Here is a 22,500-nt window from a genome sequence, read left to right as displayed (position 1 = left end):
TTGCAGCATTCTTCAAAGTTTTCTTCGGCATGACGGTGTTGTTGACACTTCGATGTCTAGTGCGGTTATGATTTGAATTGTCGAGCGGCAGCCTTTTAATAGGCTATGCCACGTGATCGTCGGCGATACGCTGCCGCGCGCTAAGCATTAGTTAGAATATCATTGAGCATAGGTTGTGAACGTCGACAACACGCTCAGCATTCGTTGGTTTAAGTTATCTATAAGTTATCGAAACGTTCTGTGTACGTTACTAATACGTTATGCATACGTCCAACACGTTATTATACACCCAAAACTGAAAAAAACATCAATAGGTCAGCGTACAGCAGCGTTTTAGATAAATTTTGATACGTTGCCATACACTGGCTAAATCGTCAAGATGTGACAGGGGCTTAAGTTCCGCGTGTGCCATCCCTCGGATGGATGTTTATAAACGGGATTCCCGTGGATGAGCTTCATCAATCCCATGGATTTTTTTGAATGTAACTTTGGTTTTAGCCTAAAGGGTGTGTGTGTGTGTGTGTGTGTGTGTGTGTGTGTGTGTGTGTGTGTGTGTGTGTGTGTGTGTGTGTGTGTGTGTGTGTGTGAGAGAGAGAGAGAGAGAGAGTGTGATACACACACAGACCCTATGTACAACTGTGTATTTTGTTGACAAATTGCTCCCCTCAATGCTAATCCTCCCCAGAGAAAGACTCATTTCTTGGACTGTATTATGTACAGCAAGCCCACCCCGAACGCGGGCTTCCGCATCACAGTTTTGCTTCATCGCGTTTGAATTGTCGTGGTAAAATGTACCAGTTGTGGAATGGGTCCCTCACTCTATCGCGGTGTCGTAAAAAACTCGAAACCTTACTCAAGTAACTCCAATCACAATACAGGTCGAATCATTTATTTATTACATGATTGTGGAGAAATACAATCAATGCAATGTGATTGCTTTCTGGCTTGATGTTTCAAACAGAGCTTCTTATATAGGGAAGAGAAATGGGGAGGGTGATCTACTCGTATGCAAGCGAGTTGACAAATCACATCCTGATAAGAGACAACAGAACATTTTCAAGGACATGGTCATGACTCTGTTTCAAATGTAAATTCCTATGGTTTGTCCTCGAGGTTTTTCAAGCTTTATTTGATATTTCCATTGCTTCACTGCTCTCCTCTTTCACGACTATTGCATCATGTAAACTTCATGTCAACATCATAATGTCCTGTGTTCATGTGATTCCGAAAGGTTTACGACAGAGGAAATTTGTGATTCAGTATTCATGAATTAGAATTAAGCTTTCGTGCATCTCACTGGCACCGACCAAAGCAGTTTTGTTTAATTTAACTTGCCAACCAAGTGAAATAAAGAAAAAATTATGTTGTAACACAGTTAACGAGTACACTACATCGATCCATTATAAAACAACCATCAGTATGTGATGATCAATTGTCAAGTATATTTTAAAGTATCAGAGCAGAAAACATAAGAGAGGGAAACACATTTAATTTAACTGAGCATGGACGAATAATCAGATCTTTCACCAGGCCCAGATGTGCTTGGGCCAGCACGGGGATTATATGTTCAATATTATTACTAGTACGGGCCCGTAGGGGCGGGCCCGTAGGTGCGTGCCCGTAGGTGAGTGCCAGTATGTGCAGCCCTCTCTCGCCCCCTCTCTCTCGCCTCCCCTCTCTCGCCCCCCTCTCTCTCCCCCCTCTCTTTCCCCCCCTCTATCCCCCCAAGTCTTGCCCTTCCTCTCTCCCCCTCCTCTCTCGCCCCCACTCTCATCCCCCTCTCCCGTCCCCCTCTCTCGCCCCCACTCTCAACCCCCCACTCTTGCCCACCCTCTATCCCCCTAGTCTCGCCCTTCCTCTCTCCCCCTCCTCTCTCGCCCCCACTCTCATCCCCCCTCTCCCATCCCCCTCTCTCGCAGATATTGGTCGACAGATAAATGGCCGTAACTTGGGAACTGCTCATCCGATTAATATCAAACCTCGAAAAGGCACATCCGCAGGTCCCCGGCAATATTCCTGGCAAGTTTCAATCAGATCGGACCATCAATCGTGCAAAATAAATAAAAATAATAAATAAATAAATAAACATTAATTGTGACGTCATTCGTGATGTCATAGCACCGTGTCTTGTCATTGGTCGACAGATAAATGGCAGTAACTTGGGAACCGCTTGTCCGATTGATATCAAACCTCGAAAAGGCACATCAGCCGGTCCCCGGCAATATTCCTGGCAAGTTTCAATCCGATTGGACCGGTGATCGTCCGGTTATTAATAATTTTGGAAAAAAAATTGGCATGATAAGGTGAGAAGGTGGAATGACACCTTCAGCTGCCATATATACACCTTTTCAACACTGAAAAATCAGTAAAATGGCCGTAACTTGGGAACCGCTTGTCCGATTTATATCAAACCTCGAAAATGCACATCTGCGGGTCCCCGGCAATATTCGTGGCAAGTTTCAATCCAAATCGGACTGGCGGTCGTTGATAAACGGCGGTCGCAGACAGACAGACAGACAGACAGACACACACACACACACACACACAGATTGCTGGAATTATAGATAGACGAGTACGGGCCCGTAGGGGCGGGCCCGGAGGTGCGTGCCCGTAGGTGAGTGCCAGTATGTGCAGCCCTCTCTCACCCCTCTCTCTCGCCCCCTCTCTCGCCCCCCTCTCTCGCTGCCTCTCTCTCGCCCCCCTCTCTCGCCTCCCCCACTCTCATTCCCCCTCTCTCGCCCCCACTCTCACCCCCCTCGATCGCCCCTCTCTCTCACCCCCTCTCTCACCCCCTTCTCTCTCCCCCTCTCTCGCCCACCCCTCTATCCCCCCTAGTCTCGCCCTTCCTCTCTCCCCCCTCCTCTCTCGCCCTCACTCTCATCCCCCCCTCTCCCGTCCCCCTCTCTCACAGATATTGGTCGACAGATAAATGGCCGTAACTTGGGAACTGCTCATCCGATTAATATTAAACCTCGAAAAGGCACATCTGCGGGTCCCCAGCAATATTCCTGGCAAGTTTCAATCAGATCGGACCATCAATCGTGCAAAAATAAATAAATAAACATTAATTGTGACGTCATTCGTGATGTCATAGCACCGTGTCTTGTCATTGGTTGACAGATAAATGGCCGTAACTTGGGAACCGCTTGTCCGATTAATATCAAACCTCGAAAAGGCACATCTGCGGGGCCCCGGCAATATTCCTGGCAAGTTTCAATCAGATCGGACCGGCGGTGGTCGAGAAACGGCGGTCGCAGACAGACAGACAGGCACACACACACACACACACACACACAGATATTGCTGGAATTATAGATAGATTCTTGTCATCTGGTTTGAAATGTTTGATTTGACTGGTATAGTGGTGGTGTTGAGCATTCACGAGGAGAGCACTTTCTCAGCATTGATGTCACATAAGCAAGACATGTATTACAAACATATATTACAATTCAGAAAGGCAAACAATATATTAATCAATGATCAAAAGCATTTGAAAGCACATAACGAGAAATCGGTACATAATTTGTGGACAAAGAGCGCTTATCCGAATATGAAAAAGAACTTGTTTTGGCATGATCAATACAGAAACACCAATGCTTTGCGGTAGTCATGTGATCCACAGAGCTTTCTATCACCTTATATGTGCACAAGTTGTTGGTTTAGCATATTATTCACATTTCACAAGATGGGATAAATTATTTTACATCCACTGCAATCTAATGCGGAGCAATACACAACTCTGCATTTCCGTCTCACCTCACAGCCCCACTCTGCTCTCCATCACATACTCAGTTGTGCTGTAGATATTGATTCGATTCTGGGGAAGAATTGATTCGATTTTGGTGAAGATTCGGATCCGGATCTGACTGCTGGAATTTTTTCAGTGATTCTTCACCATTGAGAGATGGAGCTAAAAATGATATGTCGCATGATGTCTCAAAAAGTTGTGCACGGATTCGGACGAAACTTAGTGGACACGTTGGGTGTGTCGTAAGGACATATTATTTCGATTTTTGTGAAAATCCGGATCTGGATACGATAATTATTTAATTTTTTAAGTGATTCTTTACCATTCAGAGGTAGGGCCAAAAACGATATAGTACTGTATTGCATGACATTTCAAAAATGAAAAGGGTCCGATACGTTCTCGTGGATCAGACATTACGTGGCGTAGGTATGCGCTCTACTGAGTGCCCTTCTAGTTTACAGATATTTTCATTTTTGGACATTTACGGACAGTTTTGTGATATTGTCTGGAATATTTGCTTTGGGTTACATCAGTCAAAACCTGGTGTTGACTTAACGGTTTAGGTGGCTGGCTTTAGATCTTCGGGTCCTGAGTTTGAGCCCTGTTTTCCATTGACTTAACACCAGATGTGGTTTGACTCAGCCTGTCATCCTTTTGAGGTTGGCAAAATGAGTACCAGTGTCCTGGTAATAGAGGGCGCTGCATCAGCGGCATAGCTGCGCCCCTAAAAAGTGATGCAACCAGCAGCCGCAGGCTGCACACGAATTGCTAGCTAATTGTATCAGTATCCAAATTTTGAGCTTTCCAGCCCATCTCAAAAGTCCGAAACATTCACATGAGTGAGTTCGGGAGTCAGTTAGTGGTTAGCAAGAGATATATCCCTCTCCCTCATTCCTTTCTTCGCTGTACCAATCACGGCGCATGGAGTGCCAGTGGATCAGTGCTCTAAGGTGTGCGTGCTGACTGTACTGCCTTTCCTTGTTTTCTCTTACCTATCTGTCTTGCATCTCATTTTTCTCAGAGAAAGATTAGTGACCGAGCTGGCCTGTTGGGGAATTATTTTATTTGGTAGCCAGGTTGGACTCCACCACTCTAATGAAGTTGTGTAAGCCTTTTCCCGGATTATGTTTTGTTTTTTCATTATTATTGGTATTCACATAGACTTGTGGATCTTTTTTCAATGCTTTGCGTTTCATTACTTTTGTACATAAATGTCTTAAGGTTGTGCCCCTCTGACAAATCTTTAGCAGAACTGTTGTTGAATCTGTGAGTCACGAGTATGGCGAACATCTGCTCACTTTATGAGGCATTTGGAAGTTTCATGCCGAAGCACGCATTCGTGTCTGTTAGACCCGAGGGGGTCCTGACCCAAAACATTGTCTTCGTGGTAGGAAATGTTATCGGTTGTGAACATGTATGTGCCATGTCGTGTATTAATCAGAAGGTTGTTGTTTTTGTTTCCAATGAAAAGTTAGTTCACGATGTCGTGAGTACAGCATCATTTTGGTGATTATTTTGTTTTGGCTTCTCCATTGGATACCACTGCCACCAAAAATAACAACTTAAAACACACCCACATTCGTGACCAAAGATAAATTTGTGACCACTCATTTGTCACATTACAGTAACAATTGTTTCAAAGATTTCGATGAAACCCATCAGGTGCTGCATTCGAGCAGGTAAAACACACAATGTTTTTTTTTTTTGTATGCATAGTCAAGTCTCGTGGAAGAGCTAGTACTGGTGCACTGAACAGAACAGGATGTTACAGGGCAAAAGGAACAGCAGAGAGGGAGGGTGGGGGCACCAACAGTAGAGTTGAAGGATAAGATAAAAGAAAACTTGGACAAGCAATGAGTGTGGTGAGGAATGGTGGGGGTGGGAGCAGAAAAGCACAAGATGAATATGGAAAGAAACTCTCAGGAGGGGAAAAATGGATATTTGGAAGGAGGGGGGCTTGAGGTGGGGTGGGGGTTTGCCGGAGAGGGGTGGAAGAGGGTTAAAAGGATGATGGTTTTAGATGGGGAATGATTTGAGATGGTGGTGAACAACTGTCTTGAAGACCTGGAGGGAAGAATGAGATTGAAAGAGGATGTGGAAGTTGATTCCACAGGTGGGAAAAAGAGGAACAAATGAGTGGAGTTGAGCATTGATCCTGGATTAAAATAGTTTAACCAGAAGGGGGTTGATGGACCGTGTTTGCCCTGCAGAAACCTGGATGGGGGGACAAAGCACGGAAAGAGCAGATGGTGCAAAACCAGAAAGGAGGCAGGAGAAAATAGAGACCACCAACTTGTCTGTGATGGTGAATTGATAGATCCAGAGACTCGGCTTTATCGCGAGAGATTCCAATAATCTTGAAGTCCTTGGTTTCCACTGCATCAGGCTGAGCAAGATGGGAGGCAGGGAAGCCAGCCCAGAGGGGAGAGCAGTACTCCATGAAGCTGTGGATGAATGCCTTGAAGGTGGATCGGAGTTCAGGTGTGCCAAGGAAAGACCTTGTACGATGGACTTTGCCCAGAGAGCGGCTAGCTTTGGAGGCCCACTTTGAAATGTGGATTGAAAGGATTGTTTGTCTGGATTGACAGACACATTCCAAGTGTTTGACTAGCTTCTGATTTGCCTCTGACAGCTATACATGGTTCGAGGTGATGATATGGGCCGAAATGTTTCATTCAGAGTTATCCTAAATGATCACAATTATCAAATGTTTGCATCATCAGGCACATCAATGTGCTTTCTCTGATGGAGTTTTCAGTCATGTTGTAAGATTCTGCCCCAAAGCCTCATGTTTGAAGTGTGGTGAACAGGTCACATCAAAATAGCCTATGAAAAGGATAACTAGTGTATCCAATGAAGTAGCATGGAATGGTTTGACTGTTTATGCTGTTCCCTCGTGCAGGGAGATGAGTGACGATTTTATAACTGTGATGTAAAGACGGAAGCACCTGCTGCTAGTAATCCCAACAGTGCAGCAAAGAATGTTGTGTTCGACAAGGAAAGTGCAGCTACAGATGTGGCTCTCTGATGGTTCCACTCTTGATAGTGACAAAGGGAATGAAGCAGATTTTATTGATGATAAAATTAAGTCTCGAGTTTTGCATCACCACACTATTTATGAAAATGGTTGTATGGGTAAAATAAATCGCGATGCTGAGGCGACAATCAAATCTGCAAATGGATCGCCGCCATTACTTTCTCCGAGGACAGAGCAGAAATCGAGTCAAAATAGTGTTACCAATTCTCTGATTGAGGTGGTGAATGTAGTTCCACAAGAGTGTGAAAATGAGGTTTCAACTCCAGTTGAGCGCTCTGAAAATTTCTGGGGTTACTTGTTGACAAAATATTGATTACCAAGGTTGATATCCATGACTCTTGTGGCACATTATCTGATCTGATATAATCCCATGATGATGTTGAGGTGGCTCAGCTGTCACCATGCGGTCAGAGGTATTTCACCAGCTTATTGTTTCCTTGCTAAATGAGACTTGTGGACAGCATAATGGTGGTTATTAAAAAGAAATTTCCTGATTTAATTTCTTCCATTTATGCCGCAGAGAACATATTTGGAAAACCTGAGGAATTTGACAGAACGAGATCAAAGTTTCATTGGCTGAGAAAGTTTGTAATTACAGCAGCGTTTGAGTGTTCTCAACAACAGAATGAATCCATTGATTCGGGAAGCAATTACTTTTGGAACATTGACTATGAATACTGAGGGTGTTCGCCACGTCCACCAGGTTCAGGTGAAAAATCCTGTTTCAGCACAACAATCTTCATGTAATGTTTTTTTTGTTTTTTTTTACAGGAAACTCACAGTACAGTACTCAAAATGTAGAGCATGATTGGTATCATCTTGTTAACCCAACCTGAACTGGGTGTTTTTGAGCCTTCCCTGATGGGGTCCGGCCGTTGGTGCTCCGATGAACTTGAAAATTTGCACACGCATATATCATCAAGTAATGAACGGGATGGTAAAAACCCCCCAAAAAAAACATTCATGATATGTTAATTTTATATTTTTATGTATTTTATTGTTTTTGCTATAATTAGAGGAGCTCCTTGTGAGCCAACGGCCATTCATATCTGGTGCCGAATGTAGGTAATTTGGTCACAGGAAATTTGGTCACGGGAAACCTGGTCATGGTAAAATGGTCACAAGGTAATTTGGTCACAGTAAAACGGTAACAAGGTAATTTGGTCACAGGAAATTTTGTCACGGGAAACCTGGTCACAGTAAAACGGTCACAAGGTAATTTGGTCACAGTAATTCGGTCACAGGAAATTTTGTCACGGGAAACCTGGTCACGGTAAAACGGTCACAAGGTAATTTGGGCACAGTAATTCGGTCACAGTAATTCGGTCACAAGGTAATTTCGTCATGTTATTTTTATTATTATTATTATTATTATTATTATTATTATTTATTATTCACTGCATTTAAGGCCAGTAAGGCCCAAGAGCAGTAATAAACATTTCCATTTCATGGCCGGTGAATCTTGTTGGCATAATGACGTATTGACCAAGTTTACTGACTACTATAATGGAATCGGAATTTAAAAGTTGAGAGAGACAAAATCGATTCCATTATAGTCGTAAGTAAACTTGGTCAATACGTCATTATGCCAACAAGATTCGCCGGCCATGAAATGAAAATGTTTATTACTGCTCTTGGGCCTTACTGGCCTTAAATGCAGTGAATAATAAATAATAATAATAATAATAATAATAATAATAATAATAATAATAATACCGTGACCAAATGACCTTGTGACCGAATTACCGTGACCAAATTACCTCGTGACCGAATTACTGTGACCAAATTACCTTGTGATTGTTTTACCGTGACCAAGTTTCCCGTGACCAAATTTCCCGTGACCAAATTACCGCGCCCGCTGGTGCCAACTGCATCTGTGAATGTCCTCCCGTTACCTTCCCTATGAGGTTGGTGGCAGGATTTGCACTCCGGCCACCACAAAAACACTTCACTCACCAAAACACACAAGAGTGTTTGTCGGAGTGGTGCTGAGGCATCATCCACCAGACTGCGGTCTCCTCAGGTTAACCTGAAGCGGTCCATTCGGGTGGGTGCCTGGAATGTCCTTTCCCTAAGAGATGGGGATGGGATAGGCACCTGCCTGGGGGATGGCCAGATGGAGGCCACTGGAGTACCGTACATGCGGAAAGTGCATCCAGTGACGCGCTGTGGCGCATGCTCCCCATGTATGTATGTACTGTATGTATAATTATTCAGTCTGTCTTCGACAACATGCTAAAACACTCAGAATAAATTACAGTCCAATTAACTTACACTATCAGTCTACGAATGCATGTAACCCTTATTCACATGTTTTTGTTGTGTATAAACATCTGCAAAAATTCCAGTTTTGTCGGACATGTGACTATTAATTGTCACATGATACCTGAACGGTAAGTATGATTTTGGACGTATGTGATATCAAAATGTGTGCAAGACACTTGAGAAAAAAAAAGTCCTGAGAGAAGAATTTGAAATCCCCAGCGGTTGTGAAAAAATTGCAAAAAAATGTAAGCCCCCCACCCCCCACCAGTGCAGTTGGAGTTAAAGGACCATACTTTTTCAATAATCTGCATGCTTCTTCCACTGATGTTTTTGCATCACTTATGGCAAGTACCTGAGAAATGCCTCTTCCAGGAGGTTGTTTAAAACCAATTCATTTTTGTTGAACTGGTTGAAAACAATTTCCATTTTTACCTTATTTTTTATTTTTTATTTTTATATACAAGGTCAAGGCTCTCATAAGAGCTAACACACAGAACATACAACAAGGGGAGAAGTTGACAAGAGGGGCAGGAGAGGGAAGCACAAAACAGTGGAACAGAGACATGAGATCTGTGGAAGTGAGAGGGATGGGGGAAGGGCACACGGGGAAAACAAGAGGATTACGAGAGGGACTTACAGGTCCTGACACCATAGGGACTTTCAGGAAGGAAAGCAGAGAATCTGAAGGAGGTGGGTTTGGGGTGGATTAATGGGAAGAAAAGATCATGGTTTTGGATGGGGGAAGCTAAGAGATGGTGGTGAACAGCTGTTTTCAAAACCTGGAGGGAAGAGTGGGATTGAAGAGAGTGTGGGAGCTTGTTCCAAACATGGGAAAAAACAGGAATGAAAGAGTGAAGGTGAGCAGTGATTCGAGATGTTGGTAGTTTTTCCAGAAGGGGGTTGCTGGTGGACCTTGAGCGCCCTGCGGAAATATGGAGGGGGACAGATCGCAGACAGGGTTGGGGGGGGGGTGAGGCTGGAAAGGAGACAGCAGAAGACATAAAGGCCAACAATCTGCCGATATATATATATATATATATATATATATATATATATATATATATATATATATACATATATATATATATATATATATGTATATATATATACATAAAATTCCAGTTTTGTCGGACACGTGACGATAAATTCTCACATGATACCTGATATATATATATATATATATATATATATATATATATATATATATATATATATATATATATATGTATGTATATATATGTATGTATATATATATGTATGTATATATATATATATATGTATGTATATATATATGTATGTATATATATATGTATATATATATGTATGTATATATATATATATATATATATATATATGTATGTATATATATATATATATATATATGTATGTATATATATATATATATATATATATGTATGTATATATATATATATATGTATGTATATATATATATATACATATGTATATATATATATATATATATATATATATATATATATATATATATATATATATATATATATATATATATATATATAAACACACACACACACACACACACACGTATTGTTACGAATTTGGTAATTCGATTGCACACAACATTCAGGTTCCTTGAGTCAGCTATGTCAATAAGTGATTGTTCCCGAGATAGATCACCTTTCATTGTTTAAATGTTCAGAAATTGATTAGACGCACTGCGGATCGATTTAATAGGTAAGGGACAAACAATGGAGACATCCCTCCCCCTCTTCTGCGAAGAGGAAGAAGAATCCTGCCGTCCTGTGACTCATGATGTCAACAACTCCCTCCCACCCGTGGCTGAGTGGGGGATGGAGCACAAGGGCATGAGTCATGAGTCACACCGGGAGCGGGGGAAGGGTGGGAGAAGGATAAGAGGAGATCTTTTCTTTTGTTCGTGGGCAGAGTTGGAGAAGGGAGTTGGATGAGTAAGCTTTTTGCTTCGGCTGGCTCAGTGAGCTTCGGCTGAGGCCTGGCTCGGGAGGAGGCTTTTTGGAGGCTTTTTGCTTTGGTGGTTCAGTGAGCTTCGGCTTCTGTTTGGCTCGGGAGAGCTTTTTGCTTCAAGGTGCCCTGTTTTGAAGAAAGTTAAGCCGGTCGCTCAGCTCAAGCTGCGAGTGGTGGCTTCTTCTTCTTGGTTCGCGGAGCTCTTTGTTCTCCATTTTGGTTCCCGGCCTGGTGCGACTCATCTACTTCTTCTTGGAGGTGGTTCCTCGGGGAAGCGGCGCATCGACGGGAAGGATCGGCGCCTCGTCTCACCAGCACGTGTTGAGAAGCGCGGGAGGATTCGCGGGAGCTCGGGAAGGATCGCAGCTCACGGCGATTGGATCCAACTCGCTCTCGCTGGAGCCTGGGTCCGAACAACTTGAAGACCACACAAGGTGGAGAGGATCGAGATAGGTTCTGGGTTTCAGCTCACCTGTCCTCCAAGCTGGAGCTCGTTATTAAAGGCCTCTGCCACCATTTCTTGGGTGTGTGTGTGTGTGCGTACGTGTGTCCGTGGGCCCGTCTAATAAGTAGGAACTGCTGTTAAGTGCAAGTGACTGTACATAATAAGTAGACGGTTGTAGTTCTTTTGTCGTGCTTTTGTTGCTTGTATAATTGCATATGTGTTTTTCCGTGTTTAATTGCATACGTGCTTTATTATAATAAATTTCCTTGTGTGAATGTAAACCTGTTCGTTGCGTCCATTCCCTCATTGAACTGCCTCATCTTGCACTCGGAATATAGTTGGTTTTTGAATAGTCGGTAAAGTGATCGGGTCCAACGGGACTGCGCGATAATACCCCGCTCGGTTATCCCAAAAGGAAGCGAGCTGCTTAAGTGGCTCGTTTCCAAGCGGTCCCGTTGAGGTACAATCTCTCGGTAACCTACCCGCGCGAATAATTAGGTAAGTCGAAGATTTGGCGATCGGACTCTGTAGCGCGGGTAGAGTGTGGACAAGGTTGTGGTGTGGTTACAAACACCCCCGTGGCTGGTTTCCGGCATTGATCCGGAAAGCCACGACTTGATTGTCCGTTCGGTGGGCGAATCGGCCGCTATTGGCTAGACGCGGTCGTTCGCACGCCGGCAGGCGGAAATATACAACACTGGTGTTCAGGAGTGTGGGATTCAAATCCATCCCCCTCCAAACTAAATTAACGGGAATCGGACCAAGGGTGTGTGGAGTGACCCTCGGTTCCTATTAAATTGCGGGCTTTAAATTTATTCCGAGAACCAAGATGGCGGTTCAAGGCGAACGGGAGCAGGGTGGTGTAGATACGTGTATTGATGTAGGATCCATGGCCCGGGACGGTTCTTTTTATAACCCCACCACCAATTATAATCAGTGGGGGAGCTCACCCTCATACACTGAGCACGAACTTCGCCGGCAAACGGAGTCGCAAAATAGCGGCGCGATCGCACCTCAGCGCAGCAGGGAGCGGGCTGATATAATTAGCACAGCGAACGGCACGATACGAGGCGGGGCTCCCAACCAACGATTGAAACCACGTGATCATGGCAGGCGAGGCTGGCGGACATTGGCGGGCTTCGGGCACAAAACAGAGAAATATCTGGGAAAACTAAAAGAAAACGGTGAGAGAACGAATGAAAGGAGAGAGCAAGCATTCAAAAGAAGTGCAGAGAGCGAACTGAAGAAAAGAAAAGAGGAGCAAATTAGTAACTCCGAGGATAGAAAGAACTTAGAAGAAGAATGGAAAAGGAAGCTGGAAAAGGAAAAACGGAAACACGATGTGGAATTGGAACTACTGAAGGAAGAGGTAAGAATAGGCAATCGGAAAAGAGAAAGCCTGGAACAGGAGGAAAAAAGAGGAAAGTATTGGGTCAAAATTAGCAAGGAATTCGGTGAGGGAATGGATGAAATGAGGAAGAAATAATGCGAAAGAGGTGTGGAGAAGAGGACGGAATTAGAAAAGAAAGCTTCTGAGTAACTGAAACACCAAAACAAAGAAACAGGATTACAAAACGAACTGGGGATGTTCAAAGAGGAAAGAAAGAGAATGGAGAATGAAACGTTAAGGAACCACACTGAACAGATCAAACAGCTGGAAGCCAACGCCGGATTGCAGAATAAGGAACAAGAGAGACAGTGGAATAAAAAGCAAAAAGAGTATGAATTTGAAACTGAACAACAAACGGAAAAAACAAGGTTGGAGTACAAGGAGATAGTGACAGAACAAGGAATGAAACAGGAAAGGGAGATAAACCAATTGAGGGAAACTATGAGATTGGAGAAGGAGGAACAAGAGAGACAGTGGAATAAGAAACAGACAGAAGAACAAATGAAACAGGAAAGCGAGATCAACAAGATGAAAGAAACGATGAGATTGGAGAATGAAGAACATGAGAGATGGTGGGGTAGAAAGCAAAAACGATATGAATTTGAAATTAATCAACTCGAGGAGAGAGCAAAGATAGAGTCCACAGAGATGGAAAAGCTCCGAAAAGATAATGAACAACTAAAGGGGCTCAGAGAGGAAGAACGACTCAAATGGGAAGGAAAATGGAGCCAGGAAGAAACGGAAATAATAAACGAGGTGACTGAGATAAAACAAGTAGAGGAGAAACTACAGGTAATTGACGAGCACACAGGAAGAGGTGGTGGAGGACAATGGGGGTGAGCTGGTGGAATGTGTTGGGACCCGATGCAAGCAGCAGTATGGCCTCCTTAAGGAACGAGGGGAGGGACTGTGCCCCCTTGAGGCGGATCGTGACCAGGTGAGTCCAGTCGAGCTTTGCGAGTTAGATGTGGCGAGTGCTGTTAACGGGTGCACGTGGAGCTTGGGGGGTTTGGAGACCCCGGGAGCGCTTGAGGTAGTGCAAATCCCCAACGTGGTCGTCCCGGTGTGTGTGGTTACGTGTGGCGAAATGTGTGCTGGAAAGCACGCACTGTGTGGGTGAAACCCCATGTGTAAGTGGTATGGCGTGTGTAAGCGATTCCCCGTGTGTGAGTGGTATGGTGTATGTGAGTGAAAGGCGATGTGTGAGAGAGACCGCGTGTGTGAGGTGGCGGTATGAGAGGGAGATGGCGGTTAGCATGCGGGAGACCGCAACCGCATGCCCTACTGTAATGGTGAGGTGTGTGAGAGTCGTGGCACGTGGGAGTTTGTGCGCGAGAGTGCGAAGACGACGGTGCCTGATGAGGGACAAAGGCCGAGTAGTGGCCGTAGCTATTTTGGGAACCGTGCCAACCTTGCCAGGTTTGCACAGCAGCGCGCGCGGGATCCGTGCTGTGCAACGTACGAGGCTGCCACGTGCGTGCCTGCGGGAGTGAAGCCCGGTCCGTATACGCACGCGGTGGATTAGCCGATCCCGCGGACGGACAGAAGGTAGGCTGGATAATGTATTTGGACCGGATGGGTTCTCCAGGCGGGCATGTGTGTGAAGCTCCGACGAGCAGAGCACATGTGTTCGCATGGGGAACCCCTCAAAATGCGAGGCTTCTTTTTGATGCACAGGATGACGTCATGGCTGCAGGGTTGGAATCCGGCAGAAGAGAAATCCCTGCCGGATGGTACCATCCGAGGAGGGACGAGATGTGCGAGCAGCTGCCATGACGTCACGAGAGTAAAAGAGCGCAGGTTGCGAGTTGCCGCGCTGGTGCACGCATTTAAAAAAAAAAAAAACAAGCCTCGCTTCGGGTGAACAGGATTCCCTGGGCAAGGGGTGGAAGACCCCCCCCCCTGTCTCGGGGGCACAGGGAGTACTAGTTAGGGGGATGGGTTAGTGATAGACCGCATTCATGGGGCAGGGACAAGGCCTCATGGAGCCCATGGAATGGATTAGGTCGAGGGATTTTAGTTCAGATTTTGGAAATGGGAATTTTTGGATATTTTTTTTTGGAGATATGGACAGACTGGAAATGTGTAGTGGAGACGTAGCTTAGCTACGAAGAGTAAATTGAACGTGCATGAGTTTTAAGAGATGAGGAGGGAGCACGGGTTAGTCAGGGGATTTAATTAGGAAGAATGGCAGTGTGGAGTGTTGGTGTGAGTGGAAAAGAGTGAAAAGTGCACAATGAGTGAGTATGGGACAGCAGGCCCAAGTGTGTGAGTGGAGCGAATGTGGTATGCATGGTGCAAATGACTGGTTGGGGGGAGGAGTGATTCCCACCCAAGTGACCCGGGGTCAGTTTAATGTTGGCCAGTGGATTAGTTAAATTTACAAAATGGAGGTCATTTTGTTGTTGGTGTCGAGAGAAGGCACGAAACCCATTTGGAGGGTGCAGGAGTTCATGGACCGGCTGGGAGCGTGGCTGTGGAAAGGTGAGTTTTGTTTAGTCGGCCAGAGTAGGCCAAGGGCCCAAGAGGGGCCAGGATAGTGTAGTGGGCATGGGCGACCCGTCGGAAACGGGACCCATAGCACCAGAATGCCACGGGGGCAGTGTAGTTGGCACGGGCGACCCTCGGAAAGGGACTCGGGGAATCAACACGCCACGTGGGCATCGGAGGGGGGCAATGCCAGAGAGGGCAACCCCCCGCGTTGTAGGGAGCAGCTAGGCTCAGAGGCAGCCTGCGGGCCTGGGGGTGCCATGGTTAGAGTTTGGCAGAGGGGGAGTTCCTGCCAGTTGAGCCACGCTGCCCAGCCAGGAAATTGTGCGAGGGCACGTATGAAAATTTCACGGCAAGGCCCAAATTTATAATGGACACCAACACAGGCGACGGGAATCATGGTTTTTAGAACCGATAGTTTTTAGTGTGAGGTGTTTTTGGAAAGCCCCGGGGTAGTTTCATGTTTATGAATGTTAGGGTAGATAGGAGATGTACCCCTTGGCACCATCCATCCCTTCGCTCTCGGTGGGCCGCTGGACTCACCGTGGTAAAAAGATCGCTGAAATCTGAGGAGGCCATTCTGAGGCTTAATTGGGCCTCAGGACAGGATGCATGCTCTCCCTTATTCCCCTCCAGAGAGAGAACGTAGGGGTTAGGAGTGGCTAGGCTGACAGGATAGGTTAGCCAGACAATGACGATAAAGGGGGTTGGGGAGACAATTATAAAAATAATAAAAATAAAGAGGGGCCAAATTTTGTTGTGTTTTTTGGCAAATTAAGGGAGTGGTTATGGACAGAGACAGGCAAAGACGATAGAGTGGGGGGAGACAGTATGCTCGGTCCGAACCTGCCTTCAGAGCGGCCGGCACCACCGCACTCCCTCCGGACCTGATGGATCTACACCAGAGGCCGGCCAGCTTCACCTGCCGGCCTGTTGTGCATGGGCTTACCTTTCCATGCCTAGTTGCCTGCCTCTGCCATGACCCCATGCCTGCTCGCCCTTGTTTGCGTTTGCCCCTGTGTCCATCCATCACCATGTGCGCCAGGACCATCCGGTTTTGCAAGGACTGCCCTGCAGGCAGCCCGTGCATCCATCATGTTCATTTGTTTTTCTACCATCTCCATCCACTCCCCTGCACCAATGACTTTGTAATGACTTTTACCTTCTCCCCTTTCACAGATCACAAGTCCTGGGCCATGGTTAAGTAATGGATAAGTTGAGAGAAAATTGTAAATACGTGGAACCTCACCTGCATGTTTGTTTTAGCGCCGGCAATTTTAGTTAAGTTGTCCGAATGAGTCCGACAGTTTGTTTGGTTAGTTACGCAGCGCATTAGGTTATTTATTTTTGGGACACGTATAAAGAAATGTCACACTCGGGGATCCGAAGGTAGAACGTACTGGGGGAAAACTTACACATGCTGGTCACACGAAAATTTGACGACTCTGGACGAGTCTGTAAAAAGGGGAGGGGTAGTGTTACGAATTTGGGAATTCGATTGCACACAACATTCAGCTTCCTTGAGTCAGCTATGTCGATAAGTGCTTGTTCCCTGGATAGCTCACCTTTCATTGTTTGAATGTTCAGAAATCGATTAGATGCCCTGTGGATCGATTTAATAGTTAGGAAAGAACAATGGAGACATCCCTCCCCCTCTTCTGCGAAGAGGAAGAAGAATCCTGCCGTCCCGTGACTCATGATGTCAACAACTCCCTCCCACCCGTGGCTGAGCGGGGGATGGAGCATGAGGGCATGAGTCATGAGTCACGCCGGGAGCGGGGGAAGGGTGGGAGAAGGATAAGAGGAGATCTTTTCTTTTGTTCGTGGGCAGAGTTGGAGAAGGGAGTTGGATGAGTAAGCTTTTTGCTTCGGCAGAGAGTAGTCGCTCAGCAGACCGTCGGGTCCTGCTTGGCTTGTGTTAGGGTTGAGGCCTTCGGAAGCTTTTTGCTTCGGCTGGCTCATTGAGCTTCGGCTGAAGCCTGGCTCGGGAGGAGGCTTTTTGGAGGCTTTTTGCTTTGGTGGTTCTGTGAACTTCGGCTTCTGTTTGGCTCGGTAGAGCTTTTTGCTTCAAGGTGCCCTGTTTGGAAGAAAGTTAAGCCGGTCGCTCGGCTCGAGCTGTGAGTGGTGGCTTCTTCTTCTTGGTTCGTGGAGCTCTTTGTTCTCCATTTTGGTTCCCGGCTTGGTGCGACTCAACGACCTCTTCATGGAGGTGGTTCCTCGGGGAAGCGGCGCATCGACGGGAAGGATTGGCGCCTCTTCTCACCAGCACGTGTTGAGAAGCACGGGAGGTGGTTCCTCAGGGAAGCGACGCATCGACGGGAAGGATTGGCGCCTCTTCTCACCAGCACATGTTGAGAAGCGCGGGAGGTGGTTCCTCGGGGAAGCGACGTATCGAAGGGAAGGATCGGCTCCTCGTCTCACCAGCACGTGTTGAGAAGCGTGGGAGGATTCGCGGGAGCTCGGGAAGGATCGCAGCTCACGGCGATTGGATCCAGCTCGCTCTCGCTGGAGCCCAGGTCCGAACAACTTGAAGACCACACGAGGTGGAGAGGTTCGAGATACGTTCTGGGTTTCAGCTCACCTGTCCTTTGAGCTGGACCTCATTATTAAAGGCCTCTGCCACCATTTATTGGGTGTGTGTGTGTGTGCGTACGTGTGTCCGTGGGCCCGTCTAATAAGTAGGAACGGCTGTTCAGTGCAAGTGACTGTACATAATAAGTAGACGGTTGTAGTTCTTTTGTCTTGCTTTTGTTGCTTGTATAATTGCATACGTGTTTTGCCTTGTTTAATTGTATACGTGCTTTATTATAATAAATGTCCTTGTGTGAATGTAAACCTGTTCGTTGCGTCCATTGCCTCATTGAACTGCCCCATCTTGCACTCGGAATATAGTTGGTTTTTAAATAGCCAGTAAAGGGATTGGCTCCAACGGGACTGCGCGATAATACCCCACTCGGTTATCCCAAAAGGAAGCGAGCTGCTTAAGCGGCTCGTTTCCAAGCGGTCCCGTTGAGGGACAATCTCTCGGTAACCTACCCGCACAAATAATAAGGTAAATCGAAGATTTGGCGATCGGACCCTGTAGCGCGGGTAGAGTGCGGACAAGGTTGTGGTGTGGTTAAAAACACACCTGTGGCTGGTTTCCGGCGTTTATCCGGAAAGCCATGACTAGATTGTCCGTTCGGTGGGCAAAGCGGCCGCTATTGGCAAGACGCAGTCGTTCGCTCGCCGGCGGAAATCTCCAACAATGTATATATATATATATATATATATATATATATATATATATATATATATATATATATATATATATATATATATATATATATATATATATATATATATATATATATATACCCAAAGACTCTGCTTCAACGCGGGAGATACCAATGATCCGAAATGCCTTGGTTTCCACAGCGTGAGGCCGAGAAAGGCAAGCGAGGTGGAAACATCAACCCAAAGGGAAGACCAGTACTCCATCAGGCTGTGGATGAAAGCTTTGTACATGGTCAGGGGCTCAGATGTGCCAAGGAAGGACTTTGCACGATGGAGGACTACCAGTCGGTGACTGGCTTTGGAAGCCAGCTTGGAAATGTGGCTTTCCCAGGAAAGATCATGGCAGATAGTGAGACCCAGAAGCTTCAATGAAAGGACTTGTTCAAGAGGATTGTTGAGAACATTGATGGGTGATGGGGAGGGGGGGGAGGGGATTTCCAGATGGTCCTTTCGGAAAGACAAAGTGAGAGTGTGAGATTTATCAGGATTGAAAGACATGTTCCAAGTGTTGGACCTGCTTGTGATTTTTATCCAGGTCTGCAGAGAGTGAAGAAGCTGCTGTTTGCCGATCTGAGGAATGACAGATGGTACGGCAGAGGGTGAAGTCATCAGCAAGGAAATAGAGGATATTCCAGAGAGTCGAAGAGATCATTGATGAAAACCAGAAAAAGTACAGGACCCAGAACGCTGCCTTGAGGAACTCCAGCTTTGACAGGAAGAGGAAATGAGAGAATTCCATTTGGGGCTACCCGTTGGCTGCGACAGGCTTGGAAATCTGCGAGCCATGAGTGGAGATTGCCTTGGATACCACAGGAAGAGAGTTTGGTGAGTAGAGCAGGGTGCCAGACCATATCGGAAGCATGCAATAAGTCTCGGAAATGTACTTGTATTTTATTTGTATGCACCGAGTGGGAGTGTAATGTAAAGAGCACTTTTTTTTCTTCTATGATAAATCACTTGTACTCAGTTGATCTTCATCATTGCATTTACGTTGTGGTGATTTCAACTGCACTTTTGAGCCAACTGTAGATAGGAATGCGGCAGAACTCCACACGCAATTTCATATTGTTCTCTCCCATTTCTTTTTGGTGGAAGGTTTGCTTGATGTATTATGGTTATGTCATCAAAGTAAATCCTCTTATATGTGCTGGTGTTCCCCAAATAGTCAGGTTCCCTTTCCAAGACTTGACTGGTGGTAAATGAACGACCAATTTGGGAATGCTACAGTCTCTTAATCATTTTCCTTCCATAATATACTGTGTCTGAAAACCTTCCCTCAGCTTGAACACAACAGTGCTGATTGGCAACCAGCAGGGGCTAGCCGGCACTGCCTGGGGGTGTCGGGGGAGGAATGGGCAGAGACCTGGTGTTGCCGAGCTGGGTGAGCTTTTCCCGGTGGTAGTTTGGGGACATGTTTGACATTGAAAAGCTTCAGAGTTATGGTGGTTCTTTCGGAGAGACAAAGTGAGGTATATGTGTGAATGTATGTATATGCGTGTATGTATGTATATGTATATATGTATGTATGTATGAATGTGTGTGTATATATATTGTTCGCGGATGACATCATGATCTGTAGGGAGAGTAGGGAGCAGGCTGAATCGAGCCTTGAGAGGTGGAGGTACGCACTGGAGAGAAGGGGAATGTTAGTCAGTAGGAGTAAGACGGAGTATATGTGTGTAAATGAGAGGGAGGGTGGTGGTATGGTGCAGTTGCAAGGAGTTGAGGTGGGGAAGGTGGATTGGTTTAAATACTTGAGATCAACTGTCCAAAGTAACGGAGAGTGTGGGAGAGAAGTGAAAAAGAGAGTGCAGGCAGGATGGAGTGGGTGGAGAAGAGTTGCAGGAGTGATTTGTGACAGAAGGGTAGCTGCAAGAGTGAAGGGGAAAGTATACAAGACGGTAGTGAGACCAGCTATGTTGTATGGTTTGGAGGTGGTGGCGCAAACAAAAAGACAGGAAGCAGAGCTGGAGGTGGCAGAGTTAAAGATGCTGCGATTCTCGTTGGGAGTGACGAGGATGGACAGGATAAGAAATGAGTATATTAGAGGGACAGCGCAGGTAGGACGGTTTGGAGACAAAGTGAGAGAGGCGAGATTGAGATGGTTTGGACATGTGCACAGGAGGGAAGCGGAGTATATCGGGAGAAGGATGTTGAAGATGGAGCCGCCAGGCAGGAGGAGAAGAGGAAGGCCAAAGAAGAGGTTCATGGATGTGGTGAGGGCGGACATGCGGGTGGTTGGAGTGTCAATGGAAGATGTGGAGGATAGATCGAAATGGAGACGGTTGGTCCGCTGTGGCGACCCCTAACGGGAGCAAGCCGAAAGAGGAAGAAGATATGTATATATATATATATATATATATATATATATATATACTGTATCTACATATATACTGTATATACAGAAATATATGTATATATTGTTGTCAGCCGGAGCTCGGTGGCGATTACGACCACTTGGTGGGGGAGGTTTGCGTCGTCTCCCACCAAACTCCCCGGAATTGTAGGCCGTCGCTCGGATAACTCTGCGAGCCGGCGGGTTGTTTAACCGACCGTGGTCGCCAATATTTCAACCGTGTAGCATAGGGTCTTTTTGTCGATAACCAATTTACCTAATTAACTACGCGATTTCGACTCCCGGGGAAACCACGCCCTCGGCACGTCTTGCTCGAACCGGGTCACTCTACCAACTGCGGTCGAGTTCCTACTCCCGACTACCAACTCCGGTTCAGGTGCAGCCGAGCGGAAACTGCCAAAGCCGTGCCGGCTGGAATGAACGGATTTTCCGGTATAAAAACCCGGCTAAACTCAGATCTGAACTATGCTGGACCAATGCAAGAAGGGACGGAAACGAACTGGGAACATTTCTCACAAGTTTTATTTACAGTAAATGAAGACACAAAGCAAGACTTAACGCGAATATGCAAGAAGTATTCACAATGATCCAAAAACACTTATTCAGTTCTACTTAAAGACGGGCCCACACGCAGACACACACACAAAATGAATAGAAACCCAGAGTATTTATTGGTCCCTCGCAGCCGTGGAGAGAGACAAGCTGGGGGCCAGAGTTCGGTTGGGTACATGACCGTCGGAGGAAGGGCGTGCTCCACGATGCGGCACCTGACAATGGTCGCTGGTTTGCTCCCCAGTCGTACGTGTGGGACTCGAGGTTTGTAGTGGAGCTCGGATGGTAAATGGCCGGTGTCCACGGAGGGGGGTTGGGGTCGCTCTTCCCTTCCTTGTCGAGGGCCAGCAGAGACACGTTCGCCGCCTCGACGCCCACCAAAAACTCTTCAAAATAAATTTTAAAAGACTCTCCAAGACCCCAAAAGGACTCTCCAAGACTTCAAAAAGACCACCCAAGACCTCAGAAAGACCACCCAAGACCTCAAAAAGACCAACTGCCTCAGTGAGTGCTCGGGAATTTATCGACCTCCCTCAGCGGGGAGGGGCCTTGGTGAGCACACCTCACTGTCTGCCTCTGATTGGACAGGTCCTACGGCCCACCTTTCCGGGGCGGGACCTTGGCCCCTGCCGGGAAACCCCAGCCACTCCTGCACACGGGCCCACACTCGACGAGTGGCAGTATCGACGCCACAACAGCCCCTGCCGGGAAACCCCAGCCAGTCTTACACGCGGGTTCATACTTGACGAGTAACAGTATCAATGTTGCACAGGCTGTCGTGCAAGAGTTACAACGTTTGTGGAAGGAACGCCGGTGGAAGCGGCAAGGAACGGCTGCAAGACCCTGCCATGGCAAGTCAGAGTGCTTGTAGACAGCGGGTGGGTGATGGATCGTGATGGGGAATGGAATGATTGCTGGTTGTTCGTTGGATGTAAAGATTTAATAACCGAACTGAAAAGAAATCGCAACGCACGCCTTT

The 22,500-nt window shown here is 46.3% G+C and overlaps 1 protein-coding gene across 16 annotated transcripts in view; it reads left to right on the top strand.

Moving 5' to 3' along the window:
* The window catches only part of LOC147029380 (catenin delta-2-like), a 474,794-nt gene that overhangs the window by 440,307 nt on the left and 11,987 nt on the right, over positions 1-22,500 (top strand). Inside the window, exon 22 of one of the 16 annotated variants that reach the window (XM_085872408.1) lies at positions 7,306-7,494. The exons of 14 other annotated variants lie outside the window; for them this stretch is intronic. In XM_085872408.1, coding sequence (XP_085728534.1) covers positions 7,306-7,466 — 161 coding nt within the window. In that variant the 3' untranslated portion in view covers positions 7,467-7,494. Of the gene's footprint in view, positions 1-7,305; positions 7,495-19,148; positions 19,447-22,500 lie in introns of those variants that run through there. One more of the 16 variants, XM_085872409.1, reaches the window with a different exon arrangement.

This window comes from Eptatretus burgeri, chromosome 3, assembly GCF_056783735.1.
Source record: "Eptatretus burgeri isolate ZD-2024b chromosome 3, Ebu_testis_v1, whole genome shotgun sequence".
NCBI lineage: Eukaryota > Metazoa > Chordata > Myxini > Myxiniformes > Myxinidae > Eptatretus > Eptatretus burgeri.
Note: the sequence above shows the minus strand (reverse complement) of the source record. Positions and strands in the feature narration are given on the sequence as shown.